This window comes from Bombina bombina, chromosome 1 (assembly GCF_027579735.1).
Source record: "Bombina bombina isolate aBomBom1 chromosome 1, aBomBom1.pri, whole genome shotgun sequence".
NCBI classification, from domain to species: domain Eukaryota; kingdom Metazoa; phylum Chordata; class Amphibia; order Anura; family Bombinatoridae; genus Bombina; species Bombina bombina.
This window is the reverse complement of record NC_069499.1, coordinates 1,194,981,456-1,194,998,745: the sequence shown is the minus strand read 5'-3', so window position 1 is coordinate 1,194,998,745 and position 17,290 is coordinate 1,194,981,456. Positions and strand designations below refer to the sequence as shown.

At 41.0% G+C, this 17,290-nt stretch overlaps 1 protein-coding gene across 1 annotated transcript in view; it reads left to right on the top strand.

The window, feature by feature from the left end:
- The first annotated feature begins 6,081 nt into the window (after window positions 1-6,081).
- PPP1R9B (protein phosphatase 1 regulatory subunit 9B) overlaps window positions 6,082-17,290 on the top strand; it is an 85,547-nt gene continuing 74,338 nt past the window's right edge. The window contains exon 1 of the mRNA XM_053700089.1: window positions 6,082-7,493. Within this exon, the coding sequence (XP_053556064.1) occupies window positions 6,354-7,493 (1,140 nt within the window). The 5' untranslated portion in view covers window positions 6,082-6,353. The remainder of the gene's footprint in view (window positions 7,494-17,290) is intronic.

Below are 17,290 nucleotides of genomic sequence, written 5' to 3'. Positions count from 1 at the left end.
GCAAGAGAGGGACAGACAATGTGGTCTCTACTAGCTCACTACTGTATGTGTCACTGTATCACCTTGCAAGAGAAGGACAGACAATGTGGACTCTAACTCACTACTGTATGTGTCACTGTATCACCTTGCAGGAGAGGGACAGACAATGTGTACTCTAGCTCACTACTGTATGTGTCACTGCATCACCTTGCAAGAGAGGGACAGACAATGCAGGCTCTAGCTCATTACTGTATGTGTCACTGTATCACCTTGCAAGAGAAGGACAGACAATGTGGACTCTAACTCACTACTGTATGTTTCACTGTATCACCTTGCAAGAGAGGGACAGACAATGTGGTCTCTACTAGCTCACTACTGTATGTGTCACTGTATCACCTTGCAAGAGAAGGACAGACAATGTGGACTCTAACTCACTACTGTATGTGTCACTGTATCACCTTGCAGGAGAGGGACAGACAATGTGGTCTCTACTAGCTCACTACTGTATGTGTCACTGTATCACCTTGCAGGAGAGGGAGAGACAATGTGGGCTCTAGCTCACTACTGTATGTGTCACTGTATCACCTTGCAGGAGAGGGACAGACAATGTGGTCTCTAGCTCACTACTGTATGTGTCACTGTGTCACCTTGCAAGAGAAGGACAGACAATGTGGACTCTAACTCACTACTGTATGTGTCACTGTATCACCTTGCAAGAGAGGGACAGACAATGTGGTCTCTACTAGCTCACTACTGTATGTGTCACTGTATCACCTTGCAAGAGAAGGACAGACAATGTGGACTCTAACTCACTACTGTATGTGTCAATGTATCACCTTGCAGGAGAGGGACAGACAATGTGTACTCTAGCTCACTACTGTATGTGTCACTGCATCACCTTGCAAGAGAGGGACAGACAATGCAGGCTCTAGCTCATTACTGTATGTGTCACTGTATCACCTTGCAAGAGAAGGACAGACAATGTGGACTCTAACTCACTACTGTATGTGTCACTGTATCACCTTGCAAGAGAGGGACAGACAATGTGGTCTCTACTAGCTCACTACTGTATGTGTCACTGTATCACCTTGCAAGAGAAGGACAGACAATGTGGACTCTAACTCACTACTGTATGTGTCACTGTATCACCTTGCAGGAGAGGGACAGACAATGTGGTCTCTACTAGCTCACTACTGTATGTGTCACTGTATCACCTTGCAGGAGAGGGAGAGACAATGTGGTCTCTAGCTCACTACTGTATGTGTCACTGTATCACCTTGCAAGAGAGGGACATACAATGTGGACTCTAGCTCACTACTGTATGTGTCACTGTATCACCTTGCAGGAGAGGGAGAGACAATGTGGTCTCTAGCTCACTACTGTATGTGTCACTGCATCACCTTGCAAGAGAGGGACAGACAATGCAGGCTCTAGCTCACTACTGTATGTGTCACTGTATCACCTTGCAAGAGAAGGACAGACAATGTGGACTCTAGCTCACTACTGTATGTGTCACTGTATCACCTTGCAGGAGAGGGACAGACAATGTGGTCTCTAGCTCACTACTGTATGTGTCACTGTATCAGCTTGCAAGAGAAGGACAGACAATGTGGACTCTAGCTCACTACTGTATGTGTCCCTGTATCACCTTGCAGGAGAGGGACAGACAATGTGGTCTCTACTAGCTCACTACTGTATGTGTCACTGTATCACCTTGCAGGAGAGGGACAGACAATGTGGTCTCTAGCTCACTACTGTATGTGTCACTGTATCAGCTTGCAGGAGATGGACAGACAATACGGGCTCTAGTTCACTACTGTATGTGTCACTGTATCTTCTTGCAAGAGAAGGACAGACAATGTGAACTCTAGCTCACTACTGTATGTGTCACTGTATCACCTTGCAAGAGAAGGACAGACAATGTGGTCTCTAGCTCACTACTGTATGTGTCACTGTATCACCTTGCAAGAGAAGGACAGACAATGTGGTCTCTAGCTCACTACTGTATGTGTCACTGTATCCCCTTGCAGGAGAGGGACAGACAATGTGGTCTCTAGCTCACTACTGTATGTGTCACTGTATCACCTTGCAAGAGAGGGACAGACAATGTGGTCTCTAGCTCACTACTGTATGTGTCACTGTATCACCTTGCAAGAGAAGGACAGACAATGTGGTCTCTAGCTCACTACTGTATGTGTCACTGTATCACCTTGCAAGAGAGGGACATACAATGTGGACTCTAGCTCACTACTGTATGTGTCACTGTATCACCTTGCAGGAGAGGGAGAGACAATGTGGTCTCTAGCTCACTACTGTATGTGTCACTGTATCACCTTGCAAGAGAAGGACAGACAATGTGGACTCTAACTCACTACTGTATGTGTCACTGTATCACCTTGCAAGAGAGGGACAGACAATGTGGTCTCTACTAGCTCACTACTGTATGTGTCACTGTATCACCTTGCAAGAGAAGGACAGACAATGTGGACTCTAGCTCACTACTGTATGTGTCACTGTATCACCTTGCAGGAGAGGGACAGACAATGTGTACTCTAGCTCACTACTGTATGTGTCACTGTATCACCTTGCAAGAGAAGGACAGACAATGTGGACTCTAGCTCACTACTGTATGTGTCACTGTATCACCTTGCAGGAGAGGGAGAGACAATGTGGGCTCTAGCTCACTACTGTATGTGTCACTGTATCACCTTGCAGGAGAGGGACAGACAATGTGGTCTCTAGCTCACTACTGTATGTGTCACTGTATCACCTTGCAGGAGAGGGACAGACAATGTGGTCTCTAGCTCACTACTGTATGTGTCACTGTATCACCTTACAAGAGACGGACAGACAATGTGGTCTCTAGCTCACTACTGTATGTGTCACTGTATCACCTTGCAAGAGAAGGACAGACAATGTGGACTCTAGCTCACTACTGTATGTGTCACTGTATCACCTTGCAGGAGAGGGACAGACAATGTGGGCTCTAGCTCACTACTGTATGTGTCACTGTGTCACCTTGCAAGAGAAGGACAGACAATGTGTACTCTAGCTCACTACTGTATGTGTCACTGTATCACCTTGCAAGAGAAGGACAGACAATGTGGACTCTAGCTCACTACTGTATGTGTCACTGTATCACCTTGCAGGAGAGGGACAGACAATGTGGGCTCTAGCTCACTACTGTATGTGTCACTGTATCACCTTGCAAGAGAAGGACAGACAATGTGGACTCTAGCTCACTACTGTATGTGTCACTGTATCAGCTTGCAGGAGAGGGACAGACAATGTGGGCTCTAGCTCACTACTGTATGTGTCACTGTATCCCCTTGCAGGGGAGGGACAGACAATGTGGTCTCTAGCTCACTACTGTATGTGTCACTGTATCCCATTGCAGGAGAGGGACAGACAATGTGGACTCTAGCTCACTACTGTATGTGTCACTGTATCCCCTTACAGGAGAGGGACAGACAATGTGGTCTCTAGCTCACTACTGTATGTGTCACTGTGTCACCTTGCAAGAGAAGGACAGACAATGTGGACTCTAGCTCACTACTGTATGTGTCACTGTATCACCTTGCAAGAGAAGGACAGACAATGTGGACTCTAGCTCACTACTGTATGTGTCACTGTATCACCTTGCAGGAGAGGGACAGACAATGTGGTCTCTAGCTCACTCCTGTATGTGTCACTGTATCACCTTGCAGGAGAGGGACAGACAATGTGGTCTCTAGCTCACTACTGTATGTGTCACTGTATCACCTTGCAAGAGAAGGACAGACAATGTGGACTCTAGCTCACTACTGTATGTGTCACTGTATCACCTTGCAGGAGAAGGACAGGTCATGTGGTCTCTAGCTCACTACTGTATGTGTCACTGTATCAGCTTGCAAGAGAGGGACAGACAATGTGGTCTCTAGCTCACTACTGTATGTGTCACTGTATCACCTTGCAGGAGAAGGACAGGTCATGTGGTCTCTAGCTCACTACTGTATGTGTCACTGTATCAGCTTGCAGGAGAGGAATGTATTGCTGCATCACCCAACAAGAGACTGGCAGACTGCATGGCACCTATATTCTCTTCTGTCGCTGTATCTACCTGCAAGGTAGAGACAGGCTGATTGGCCCTGTATGTGTCAGTATTCACTTGCAGGCAAGAAGAAACTCTATGTCCTGTAGAACATTCCTGCTAGTTTTACACTGGGGGTCAGATGTTATGACTCATGACTCTGTTATATCCCTCTGTTACTCAGTAGTAGAAATAAAAGACACAACAACCTTTCATGATCTCTGTGTGACCCGGGGATGGATGGTGTTCAGATCCAATTACTGACACAACTAACTGCCTCCTGTCTATTTGCCTTTAAACAGGGAAGGGAATGACTCCCTTTCCTTTAGCTTATTTTTGTCTCTATATTAGTCATTCTGCATGTGGAAGAACAGACCCAATATCCTATTGCTCCCCACTGCCTATGTCAATATGACACCCTACAAACAAGAGAACAGTTTTCCCCCCAATCCTCTTACTGTCATAGAGAGCATGTCCCATAGAGAACTGTGTGTCACCTTGCAGAAGAAAGGGCAGACCACATGTTCCACAACGAGCGTTTCTACCTTTATTAGAACAATAGTAGCATACTTAATTACGTAACATTGATTGTAAACTAAAAATAAAAGTCTCCATTTAATGCAACCAGATGTTTTAAACATAAATTTTCCCAAAAGCTCCAGACATTCTGTATATCTGTTTTAAGTTAACTAACTATATGCATAGCACCAACCAGTTTCATTCTGTGACCCTATAGGGGAAGTACATGTTTCATGTTCTTTAGCTACAGTTTGTGTACCTAAAGTTTCCATAACCCCTACTGTGTCATTGTGTGTAATTATATCACCCTGCAGTTATCCCTCACTGCCTGTATCACTGAGTCATCCTGCAAAGGGAGTCTGTATCACTCTCCTCAGGGCAGGGGGGAAGCAGACCATTTTATATGTGACACTGTGTCACTCTGTATTAGTGAGACACAGGGTCTTGTATTATTATTATTCTCTCTGTATCACCATTTTATCCTGTGTAAGGCTCACACTTCAAGTTTTATTTGTGTTGCCCTGCAAGTGGGGTATACATTTATCTGTGACACTGTGTCACTTTGTATTAGTGAGACTCATGGTCTTGTAGTATTATTCTGTCTGTATCACCATTTTATCCTATGTAAGGGACAGACTTCTGTTTTTTTTTATGCTGCCCTGCAAGTGGGGGTATTCCTGTCCAATAGCTTCTCCTGTTGCCTTTATTCTGTGTCTCTGTTAAAGGAAACAATCTTCACACTATCTGTCTGTCGATCTATCTATTTATCTCTGTCCATCCGTCTGTCTAGCTAGCTGCCTAGCTATATGTGTCTACAAAGGCATTTTAATTGTAATAATTAACTCACAGAAGATTAGGGTATATAGGAATGGCAAATAAAATATATATCTGCAAATTTGATTTGTTTGTTATACAAATATATAGATTATTATATATAATACATTATTATTATTATTATTATTATTATTATTAAAGCTGCCCCACAAACATCACATGCTAATGCAAAACACACACACACACACACACACACACACATATATATATATATATGTGTGTGTTTGTGTATTTGAAGTAGAGTATGGAATATATTATAATATATATATATATATATATATATATACACACACTCCCATATATATATTTATATATATATATATATATATATATATATATATATATATATATATATATATATAATGAGAAAGAAAAAAAGAGATTGACAAGTATTAGCACATTTCAAATATTTTACAAACACACTCACACATCCTAAGCACCATACAGATATACAATACAATAAGTATCTTCTTTTAATCCATTAACATATCTCAACAGATGGATTCCTCTGTTGTTTTGTTTCTTTTTCAAATCCCTCCCTATTTTCATATCCTGCCTATTTGTGTTCAGCAGTCTGAATCTGCTTCTCTTTAGGACCCAGCAGGAACCTTACCAAACTGCAGAAGGCAGGAAAAAAGGGAAAGAGAGAGGGGGAGTAATACAGAGAAGGGGGGTCAGAGAGAGAAAGGAGGAAGGAGGATATTGCTTTTCGTGATGCTACAGTAGCTTAGGCCAGGATGTATCAGCTACATTGACATGGTGGGTGATTCTGCTACATCGCTCTGTAACAGCATTCTGCCAGTCTGCAACATCATTCGGCTGCTCTGTTAGTAAATGACAAGAGGGAGGATGCTCCAATAAAGGAAAGCAGATTGATGTGAGAGACAGGAAAAGGAGGATTTGTAAAGAAGAGGACTATGAAATCTGGGTACCCACATCCAGCATCTCCAAAATGATGAAGACAGAGGGTAAGACTTCAGGAGGTGGGCCCAGAAGCTCATCCCCACATAGAAATGCCTATGAGGTTGGGGTGCAGGCGGTGCGCCCTGGCAAGGATGGGAATCCAGAGCCTGAATCAGAGGAGGCCTGGAAATCACGGTGCAAATATGGTTCAAATGTCCATCGTATTAAAAACATGTTCCTACAGATGGGAACAGGTCCAGCAGGAGAGGCAGAAGCAGGACGGGTGAAAGAAAAGCCTTCACGGCTTACGTTGCCGCGGGCCGGCAGCCTGAATGAGAATGTCAACCACAGCGCCCTTTTAAAGCTAGGAACAAGTGTGTCAGAGAGGGTGAGCCGCTTTGATACCCCTTCAGACAGACCTCCATCCAAATTGCAGGAGGCACGGCGTGTGTTTGAGCGGAACCTCCAAGAAAAAGAGACCACCAACCGGATTTTCCTGCGCAAGGAGAGGGGTGGATTCCAAGATCGAAAATTGGATGTGGTGGTGAGATTTGGTGGAAGTACAGAGTCACTTGACAAGTTAGACACAGATGCTGTTTCTCCTACTGTCAGCCAGTTAAGTGCTGTCTTTGAAAATGCAGACCTTCGAAACAACCTCCATAAAATCCCCATCAAAGGTCCTAATACTCGTCGCACTAGAATCCTCCAGCCAGAGAATAGCAAACCTGTAGAAGAGAAGAAGACTTTAGCAAAGGTAGTGGATGTTACCCAAAAGGCACCCACTATCCCGGAAATATGTAAAATCAAACCAGTGGAGGTGGAAGAGAGTGGGGAGTCAGAAACAGATGTGATAAAAGACACAGAGGTATCCAAATTGGAGGTGACTGTCAGTGCTGGAACAGAGAATGGGGGTTCAGAGGTCAAAGGGGTAAGTGTGAGAGAGGGAGAGTTCGAGAAAGAGGTAGAAGGAGAAGTAGCAGAGGATGACTACAAGAGGGAAGACTGGTCTGAGGTGATAGAGCTCAGCGCCTACAGTGGACTTGGGGAGGATTCAGGAGGCAGTGGCTTGGAGGAAGATGAGGATGGGTTTTATGAGGCAGTCACTGGTTGTCTTGAGATCGAGGGCCTCTCTGAAGAAGAGGAGACAGCCCCTAGCAGGAAAATACGATTCAGCACGGCACCCATTAAGGTAAGTTAGTAACAGTTAGTAACAGTTTCCTGTAGAAATTAGGTGGAATGGAAGCTATAACATTTTAGATTACACATTGTTAATATATATATACATATATATATATATATATATATATATATATATAAAACAATAATTTTTTAAACTAAAATCCCTACTTAACTAACCTAACTATTTACCCTATTTATTTTTTTAACACATTCCCTCCCAAAATAAACCCTTTTTCATAAATTGATTTGGTGGATTACATTCAACACATAATGATACTTGTTGTTGCTAGGATCAGGCAGCTCTACCTGCCAAACAGCTAAATCAGAAAGGATTATCCCAGAATCCTTTGCAAAAAGTAATGGTACAGCATGTCCAATATGAACTTACCCTCATGGACATTAGTCATGTATTAATAGATAACTGTGTAAAAACTATATAAATCACTGAAAAAAAATATATTCTATAACTGTTATTCTATTGTGTTTATTTGGGCTTCTGCCTACCCTGATTTTGTGTGTGTATTTGTTTAAAACACTTTTTTTCCTCCTATATTAGTAGATATATATTTGTGCAGTTTTTCTTGTGTGTTTCTCTGTGTGTGTCACATTTCCTGCAGGGTGTGTGGGGAGAGGGTGTGGGAGGTTGTCCCCCTGCTTCCTGTTATGGGGGATATCTAACTGTTCCTATTCAATGACTTAAGTGTTCGGTATAATGTCTAGTTAGCAGATCTGTCTGGGAAAGTTTTTAACATTGTATGTAGACACACAGACACACACACATACATAGACATACACACATATACACACACACACAGACATACACACATATACACACACACACATACATAGACATACACACACATATACACACAGACATACATAGACATACACACATAGACACAGACACAGAGACACACATATATACACACACATATACATAGACGCAGACACACACATACATACATACATACATACATACATACATACATACATAGACGCATACACAGACACACATATATACACACACAGAGACACACATACACACACACACAGACACAGACACATACACATACGCACATATATACACACACACAGAGACACATATACACACACAGACATACATAGACACAAGACACACACATACATACACAGACACACATATACAAACACACACACACATACATAGACACACACACACATATACACAGACACACATACATACACACAGACGCACACACACACAGAGACACACAAACACACACACACACACACACACAAACACACACACACACACACACATATAAACAAATAAACACACAGACACAAACACACACAGACACACAAACACACATACAGACACACATATAAACAAACACACAGACACAAACACACACATACATACATACACACACACAGACAGACACACACACATACATAGACACAGACACACACACAGAGATATATACACACATACACACACACTGTATATATCACTGCCTAGCATAGAGAGCAGAATGTGTCTGTAATATGCAGGATTATGCATTCAGATCAACATCTGTCTGTACCATGCAGGTAGTGTGCTTAAAATAGGCAGAGAAGTGGGCATGCAGAGTAATGTAAAATTCAGACCAGTCTGTGACGTGCATGGTAGTGTGCATTTGTAGCAGACACCGTAAGGTGTGCAAGAAGCAGCCTTAGGCCTCTAGTTATGAAGGTCTGTCGGACCTGATCCGACAGTGCGGATCAGGTCCGACAGACCTCGCTGAATACGGCGAGCAATACGCTTGCCGTATTCAGCATTGCACCAGCAGCTCACAAGAGCTGCTGGTGCAACGCCGCCCCCTGCAGACTTGCGGCCAATAGGCCACCAGCAAGGAGGTGTCAATAAACCCGATCGTACTCGATTTCCGGGGATGTCTGTCCGCCTGCTCAGAGCAGGCGGACAGGTTATGGAACAGCGGTCTTTGTGACCGCTGCTTCATAACTGCTGTTTCTGGCGAGTCTGCAGGCTCGCCAGAAACACGGGGCATCAAGCTCCATACGGAGCTTGATACATATGCCCCTGAATCTGAAGTCTCAGCATTTTGCTTTTAAAAATCACAACAGATTGTGTATCTTGCAGAGTAGTATTTGTGTAACATTGTGAGCATTACACAAGCCTTTATCATGCAGATGAGGGTTTATTTAACATGGTCATGTATAACCTGTATGCATGTAATATGGAGAACCATGAATGCCTAACTCACAGAGCAGTGTGTAAGTCTAACATGTAAGCTAGTGCGTATCTGTAAAATGCAGAGCAGTGTACGTCTGTCACATGCAGAACACTGTGTACAATGTGGAACAGTGTGTATCTACAATGTGTGGGCAGTGGGCACCTATATCATAGAGCAGTGTACGTCTGTCACAGGCAGAACACTGTTTACAATGTAGAACAGTGTGTATCTACAATGTGCGGGCAGTGGGCACCTATATCATAGAGCAGTGTATGTTTATCGCATGCAGAACACTGTGTACAATGTGGAACAATGTGGAACAGTGTGTATCTACAATGTGCGGGCAGTGGGCACCTATATCATAGAGCAGTGTATGTTTGTCACATGCAGAACACTGTGTACAATGTGGAACAATGTGGAACAGTGTGTATCTACAATGTGCGGGCAGTGGGCACCTATATCATAGAGCAGTGTATGTTTGTCACATGCAGAACACTGTGTAGAATGTGGAACAATGTGGAACAGTGTGTATCTACAATGTGCGGGCAGTGGGCACCTATATCATAGAGCAGTGTATGTTTGTCACATGCAGAACACTGTGTAGAATGTGGAACAATGTGGAACAGTGTGTATCTACAATGTGTGGGCAGTGGGCACCTATATCATAGAGCAGTGTATGTTTGTCACATGCAGAACACTGTGTACAATGTGGAACAATGTGGAACAGTGTGTATCTACAACGTGCGGGCAGTGGGCACCTATATCATAGAGCAGTGTATGTTTGTCACATGCAGAACACTGTGTACAATGTGGAACAATGTGGAACAGTGTGTATCTACAATGTGTGGGCAGTGGGCACCTATATCATAGAGCAGTGTATGTTTGTCACATGCAGAACACTGTGTACAATGTGGAACAGTGTGTATCTACAATGTGTGGGCAGTGGGCACCTATATCATAGAGCAGTGTATGTCTTTTAATGCTTGTGTCAAAAGGATAATAGCTGACAAGTCTCTATGTGCAGATCACAAGACTGGTGTGTGATTTCCTGTTTCCGCAATGCCAGTGATGATAATGTAGCTTCAAGTTTCAAACAAATAACAATATAAAGATGGCCTTACATGCTTGAGTTTGTAGTGCTTTTAGCTCATACTCTGAACATAATGTAATGTGCTTAAAGGGATATTAAACCCAATTGTTTTCTTTTATGATTCAGATAAATCATGCAATTTTAAGCAACTTTCTAATTTACTCCTATAATAATTTTTTTCCGTTCTCTTGCTATCTTTATTTAAAAAGCAGGAATGTAAAGCTTAGGAGCCGGCCCATTTTAGGTTCAGCACCCTGGATAGCGCTTGCTTATTGGTTAGCCACCAATAAGCAAGCATAACCCAGGTTCTAAACCAAAAATGGGCCTGCTCCTTAGCTTTAAACGACTGCTTTTTAAATAAAGATAGCACTCTGGTGCCCTAACTTCAGGACTTAGGATATTGCGGCCACGCTAACTCTTTCTCCCCATATTCGTCTAAGGGGTGTGCTACAAAAAGCCTTATTAGTTATCGCTTGCGCACTAACCTGACACTGCGCTAGATCGACTGTACTAAAGCCGAAAGTGCATTAAGAATACTATACATTCATAACATAGGAAAACATTTTTATTTTTTTTATTTTTAAGAATATATAATTATTTTTTATAAAAAATACATCTATTTATCGAGAGAGAGAGAGATTGCATGTGAATATATATATATATATAAATCATAGCTTGGAACATAACCCCGCCCATTTATGAATTGCATTGCACCGCCCACTCCAATCCACTTCAAAAATGCACATAACATACCAGTATTATAATTTAGCCATACTGATTTTTTAAAGGGATAGGAAAAAGTAATAGTTTCAGGAGTCAGACAGAGCATTTAATTTATAAATTCACTTTTATTATCAAATTTACTTTGTTCTCTTTGGTACCTTTATTGAAACGAATATGTACATATCCTCACAGACACACATATAAACAACTACTGGGAGCTAGCTGTTGATTGGTGGCTACACACATTTGTATTTTGTCATTGGCTCACAAGATGTGTTTAGGTAGCTCCCAGTAGTGCACTGCTGCTCTGGATATGACTTTAACTATGTGTTTAATCCATTTGCACAGATTAAATGCATAGTTATATGCAAGCAACAGTGCAATAATACATATGCTAACATACTAGAACATTTTCTTTTTGCACTGTTATAGCCCTTAAATGCAGGTTAAATAATTAAGGTACTCATCTCCTCCCTTACCCTCAAGCACATAACTGGTATAGGAACTTTACAGCACCAAACCAAGCAAAAAAGGGTTCAGCATCTGTATAGCAAAGAAACCTAGTTTATATAGATGTTACACAGCCTAAAATTATACAGATATTAACACAGAGGGGCATATTTAAGAACGTGCGAGCGGACATTATCCGTTATTGCGGATCATGTCCGCTGCACATCGATAAATGCCGACAGCATATGCTCCCGGCATTTATCATTGCACCAGCAATTCTTGTGAACTGCTGGTGCAACGCTGCCTTTTGCAAATTCCCAGCCAATCGGCCGCTAGCAGGGGGTGTCATTCAACCCGATCATATTGCAGGCGGACAGGTTATGGAGCAGCGTTCTTTAGACCGCTGCTTCATAACTTGTGTTTCTGGCGAACCTGAAGGCTCGCCAGAAACACGGGGCATCAAGTTCCATACGGAGCTCAATAAATATGCCCCACTATGTTTAACCTGCTAGTTACTGTGTTGGGGCTGCTAGAATGGAAGCAGTATATGTAAATACACTAAGGATCCCTTTTGCTATGCTTTACTTGTGCTAAAACACTATTGAAAGCTTCACAAGCAGGTGGCATTTTATGAGGTAAATAATCCATTTTGATCTGTGCTGCAGCAGTGATTGTGGGCAGTGTATTAATAGACATAGAAATGCCCCATTAAATCTGTATTTTTGTATGTTCTGTGAATTACAGTCCCAGCACAGGAAGAGACTGATGTATTTAAGCCTCTGCTATTACACCTGTTCCAAATTGTGCAATACTATTCAGATGCCCTGCTTTCTCACACATTACATTCTAATCTACCCACCCTGGTATTACACATCTCATGGCTCCCCCTTACCTGACTACACACTGCTAAACTTCCGTATAACAGAAGAGCACTCAGCACAGACAAAGAAGACTAGAGAAAAAAATTACATTCATCAACTGATAATACGCTGGAATCCCGCGTCGTATTTGGCACGAGATTGATCCGCCGTAGTTAACAAAGCGCCAAGATCGTCAAATGTTGAAATGTGTGAAGAAATATACGCTTCTGTGATCTCAATCCGACGCAGATCGATGCTTGTGCCATTACAGATGTTTAGAATTCATATTTGACTCTATTTGACCCTTCTCCCAATTTATCAAACATTTAACAGGTACGCTCACGTCTATTCCGACACAGCGTACCTAGTTTTCAATCCGCCACCCTTGAGGCCACGGATGCCAAAGAAATCAATGGGAGTCTGAAAACATAGAAAGTTCATATTCGATGCGGCAAGAGAATGAAGTATGTTACATAATAAAAGTAAATTAGATACTTTATTAAATTTGTATACCCTTTCTAAATCAAACAATATTATTGCTCCACATTTGGTGCACTAGTAGATATAGGGATAAAAATGGAAAATACATTACTACTTATGGATTATGCTACAACTTTGTCTCTCATTACAAATCAAGGGGACAATATTTCTACATATTCGGTGCAAAGTTTTGTCCCAAACTTGTTGCACTAATAGATCTAGAGATAAAAATGAAATAAATACACAACATAATATAGCTAACTTCCTTTTTATTTTTTTGTAAAAATCTATGTGCAACATGTTTAAGCCTTGTATTACAAGTCACACTCTCCACTTTGCACCAAATTTGATGCAACACTTTTCACACCAATTATGAAGCAAACTCCTAAACAACCCCCACGCTAGTGAATTTTTCAACCACTTTTGATTGGAATATGCATAATCACATGATTTATAACATCAGCCAATCTGATTCAAATATACATTTTAAACTATCACTAACTAATCAAATTGCTCTATACTTGTGTCATTGATCCCTCATCAGAACTTGTAAGTGCCATTTGTTACATTGTGTATTATACTTTGAAAGTATGTATAAGTGAAATTAGTATTAAAGATAAACATTGATGCTGACATTAGGACACAAAGTGTAATATTTTAAACAATGATTTTAAAATTCAAATTGATGTTTGATTCAATATATCAATATAATCTTAAACTGATAGCTCAAAGGGATAGCCCACCTAACATTAAACTGTCCTGATTCAGCTACAGAAGAAATTAAAATCACCTCTTTACTGTCATGCTATTTTCAGTGTATTTCTTCCTTCTCTTGAACTTCTTTTTCAGTAAGCAATGTCATTTTATATGCCAGCCCATTTTATAACACCTGTGTAGGGGTGGTTTTTAAAACTAGATTGCAATCAGGAGGGGTTACACAGGTACAGAGAGAAAACTGGCCCAGCTCTTAAAATATCCATTGATTGCAAATAAATACATATGATACCCTGATTATGTTATGTTCGCAATTATTCCTGCTCAGAATAATAATACATTTACACTATATTTATATAGTGGTATAAATAAACACAGAGATATGAAAGACTTGTATACAGACAAGTATGTGCAAAGATATACAGGGAGTGCAGAATTATTAGGCAAATTAGTATTTTGACCACATCATCCTCTTTATGCATGTTGTCTTACTCCAAGCTGTATAGGCTCGAAAGCCTACTACCAATTAAGCATATTAGGTGATGTGCATCTCTGTAATGAGAAGGGGTGTGGTCTAATGACATCAACACCCTATATCAGGTGTGCATAATTATTAGGCAACTTCCTTTCCTTTGGCAAAATGGGTCAAAAGAAGGAATTGACAGGCTCAGAAAAGTCAAAAATAGTGAGATATCTTGCAGAGGGATGCAGCACTCTTAAAATTGCAAAGCTTCTGAAGCGTGATCATCGAACAATCAAGCGTTTCATTCAAAATAGTCAACAGGGTCGCAAGAAGCGTGTGGAAAAACCAAGGCGCAAAATAACTGCCTATGAACTGAGAAAAGTCAAGCGTTCAGCTGCCAAGATGCCACTTGCCACCAGTTTGGCCATATTTCAGAGCTGCAACATCACTGGAGTGCCCAAAAGCACAAGGTGTGCAATACTCAGAGACATGGCCAAGGTAAGAAAGGCTGAAAGACGACCACCACTGAACAAGACACACAAGCTGAAACGTCAAGACTGGGCCAAGAAATATCTCAAGACTGATTTTTCTAAGGTTTTATGGACTGATGAAATGAGAGTGAGTCTTGATGGGCCAGATGGATGGGCCCGTGGCTGGATTGGTAAAGGGCAGAGAGCTCCAGTCCGACTCAGACGCCAGCAAGGCGGAGGTGGAGTACTGGTTTGGGCTGGTATCATCAAAGATGAGCTTGTGGGGCCTTTTCGGGTTGAGGATGGAGTCAAGCTCAACTCCCAGTCCTACTGCCAGTTTCTGGAAGACACCTTCTTCAAGCAGTGGTACAGGAAGAAGTCTGCATCCTTCAAGAAAAACATGATTTTCATGCAGGACAATGCTCCATCACACACGTCCAAGTACTCCACAGCGTGGCTGGCAAGAAAGGGTATAAAAGAAGAAAATCTAATGACATGGCCTCCTTGTTCACCTGATCTGAACCCCATTGAGAACCTGTGGTCCATCATCAAATGTGAGATTTACAAGGAGGGAAAACAGTACACCTCTCTGAACAGTGTCTGGGAGGCTGTGGTTGCTGCTGCACGCAATGTTGATGGTGAACAGATCAAAACACTGACAGAATCCATGGATGGCAGGCTTTTGAGTGTCCTTGCAAAGAAAGGTGGCTATATTGGTCACTGATTTGTTTTTGTTTTGTTTTTGAATGTCAGAAATGTATATTTGTGAATGTTGAGATGTTATATTGGTTTCACTGGTAAAAATAAATAATTGAAATGGGTATATATTTGTTTTTTGTTAAGTTGCCTAATAATTATGCACAGTAATAGTCACCTGCACACACAGATATCCCCCTAAAATAGCTAAAACTAAAAACAAACTAAAAACTACTTCCAAAAATATTCAGCTTTGATATTAATGAGTTTTTTGGGTTCATTGAGAACATGATAGTTGTTCAATAATAAAATTAATCCTCAAAAATACAACTTGCCTAATAATTCTGCACTCCCTGTATGTACAAATTCTAGCATTAAAAATCATTTATAAAAAAAAAAACACAGATAAAAGCATATCATAACTTCCAGAAATACAAATACATATTAATTTATGTGAAAGTATCATATAACAAAAAAATATTAAAAATAACTTTCTATGAGATATTGTTTGTTGAGGTATAAATCTAGCTATTTCTTGGACATTAACAGATGAAAAATAAAAGATTAGCTTTAGAGAAATGTGCTTGTTCATGGACAGATGAAATGGTATAAATAAAGTTGGGAAAAACCTGAAAAACCGCAACATTGATGAATGTTAGTTAACAACAATCTGATGCTCATCGCACCGTACTTGACACGCGTATTTTTGACTTTTTTTTTCATAAATAAGGGTATCATATGTAATATGTAAATCCACAGCAGATATGTCTGGCGAGTGTATTGACACTGGCGAATGCACCAAGATTGACGCTTTGATAAATATCCCCCAATAAAGTTAAATTATAAGCCACATTGCCCTCACTGGTGGGAGTACTGCACTGCACACAATATTAAATACATGCAGACTAAATAGAACAAGGGCCATACTTAAAAGTCAGGTAGAGGAAGCCAAAAAACAGGACTGTCCACGGGAAAACTAAACAGTTGGAAACTATGTGTGTGTGTAAATATACAGGGAGTGCAGAATTATTAGGCAAGTTGTATTTTTGAGGATTAATTTTATTATTCAACAACAACCATGTTCTCAATGAACCCAAAAAACTCATTAATATCAAAGCTGAATAGTTTTGGAAGTAGTTTTTAGTTTGTTTTTAGTTATAGCTATTTTAGGGGGATATCTGTGTGTGCAGGTGACTATTACTGTGCATAATTATTAGGCAACTTAACAAAAAACAAATATATACCCATTTCAAATATTTATTTTTACCAGTGAAACCAATATAACATCTCAACATTCACAAATATACATTTCTGACATTCAAAAACAAAACAAAAACAAATCAGTGACCATTATAGCCACCTTTCTTTGCAAGGACACTCAAAAGCCTGCCATCCATGGATTCTGTCTGTGTTTTGATCTGTTCACCATCAACATTGCGTGCAGCAGCAACCACAGCCTCCCAGACACTGTTCAGAGAGGTGTACTGTTTTCCCTCCTTGTAAATCTCACATTTGATGATGGACCACAGGTTCTCAAAGGGGTTCAGATCAGGTGAACAAGGAGGCCATGTCATTAGATTTTCTTCTTTTATACCCTTTCTTGCCAGCCACGCTGTGGAGTACTTGGACGCGTGTGATGGAGCAT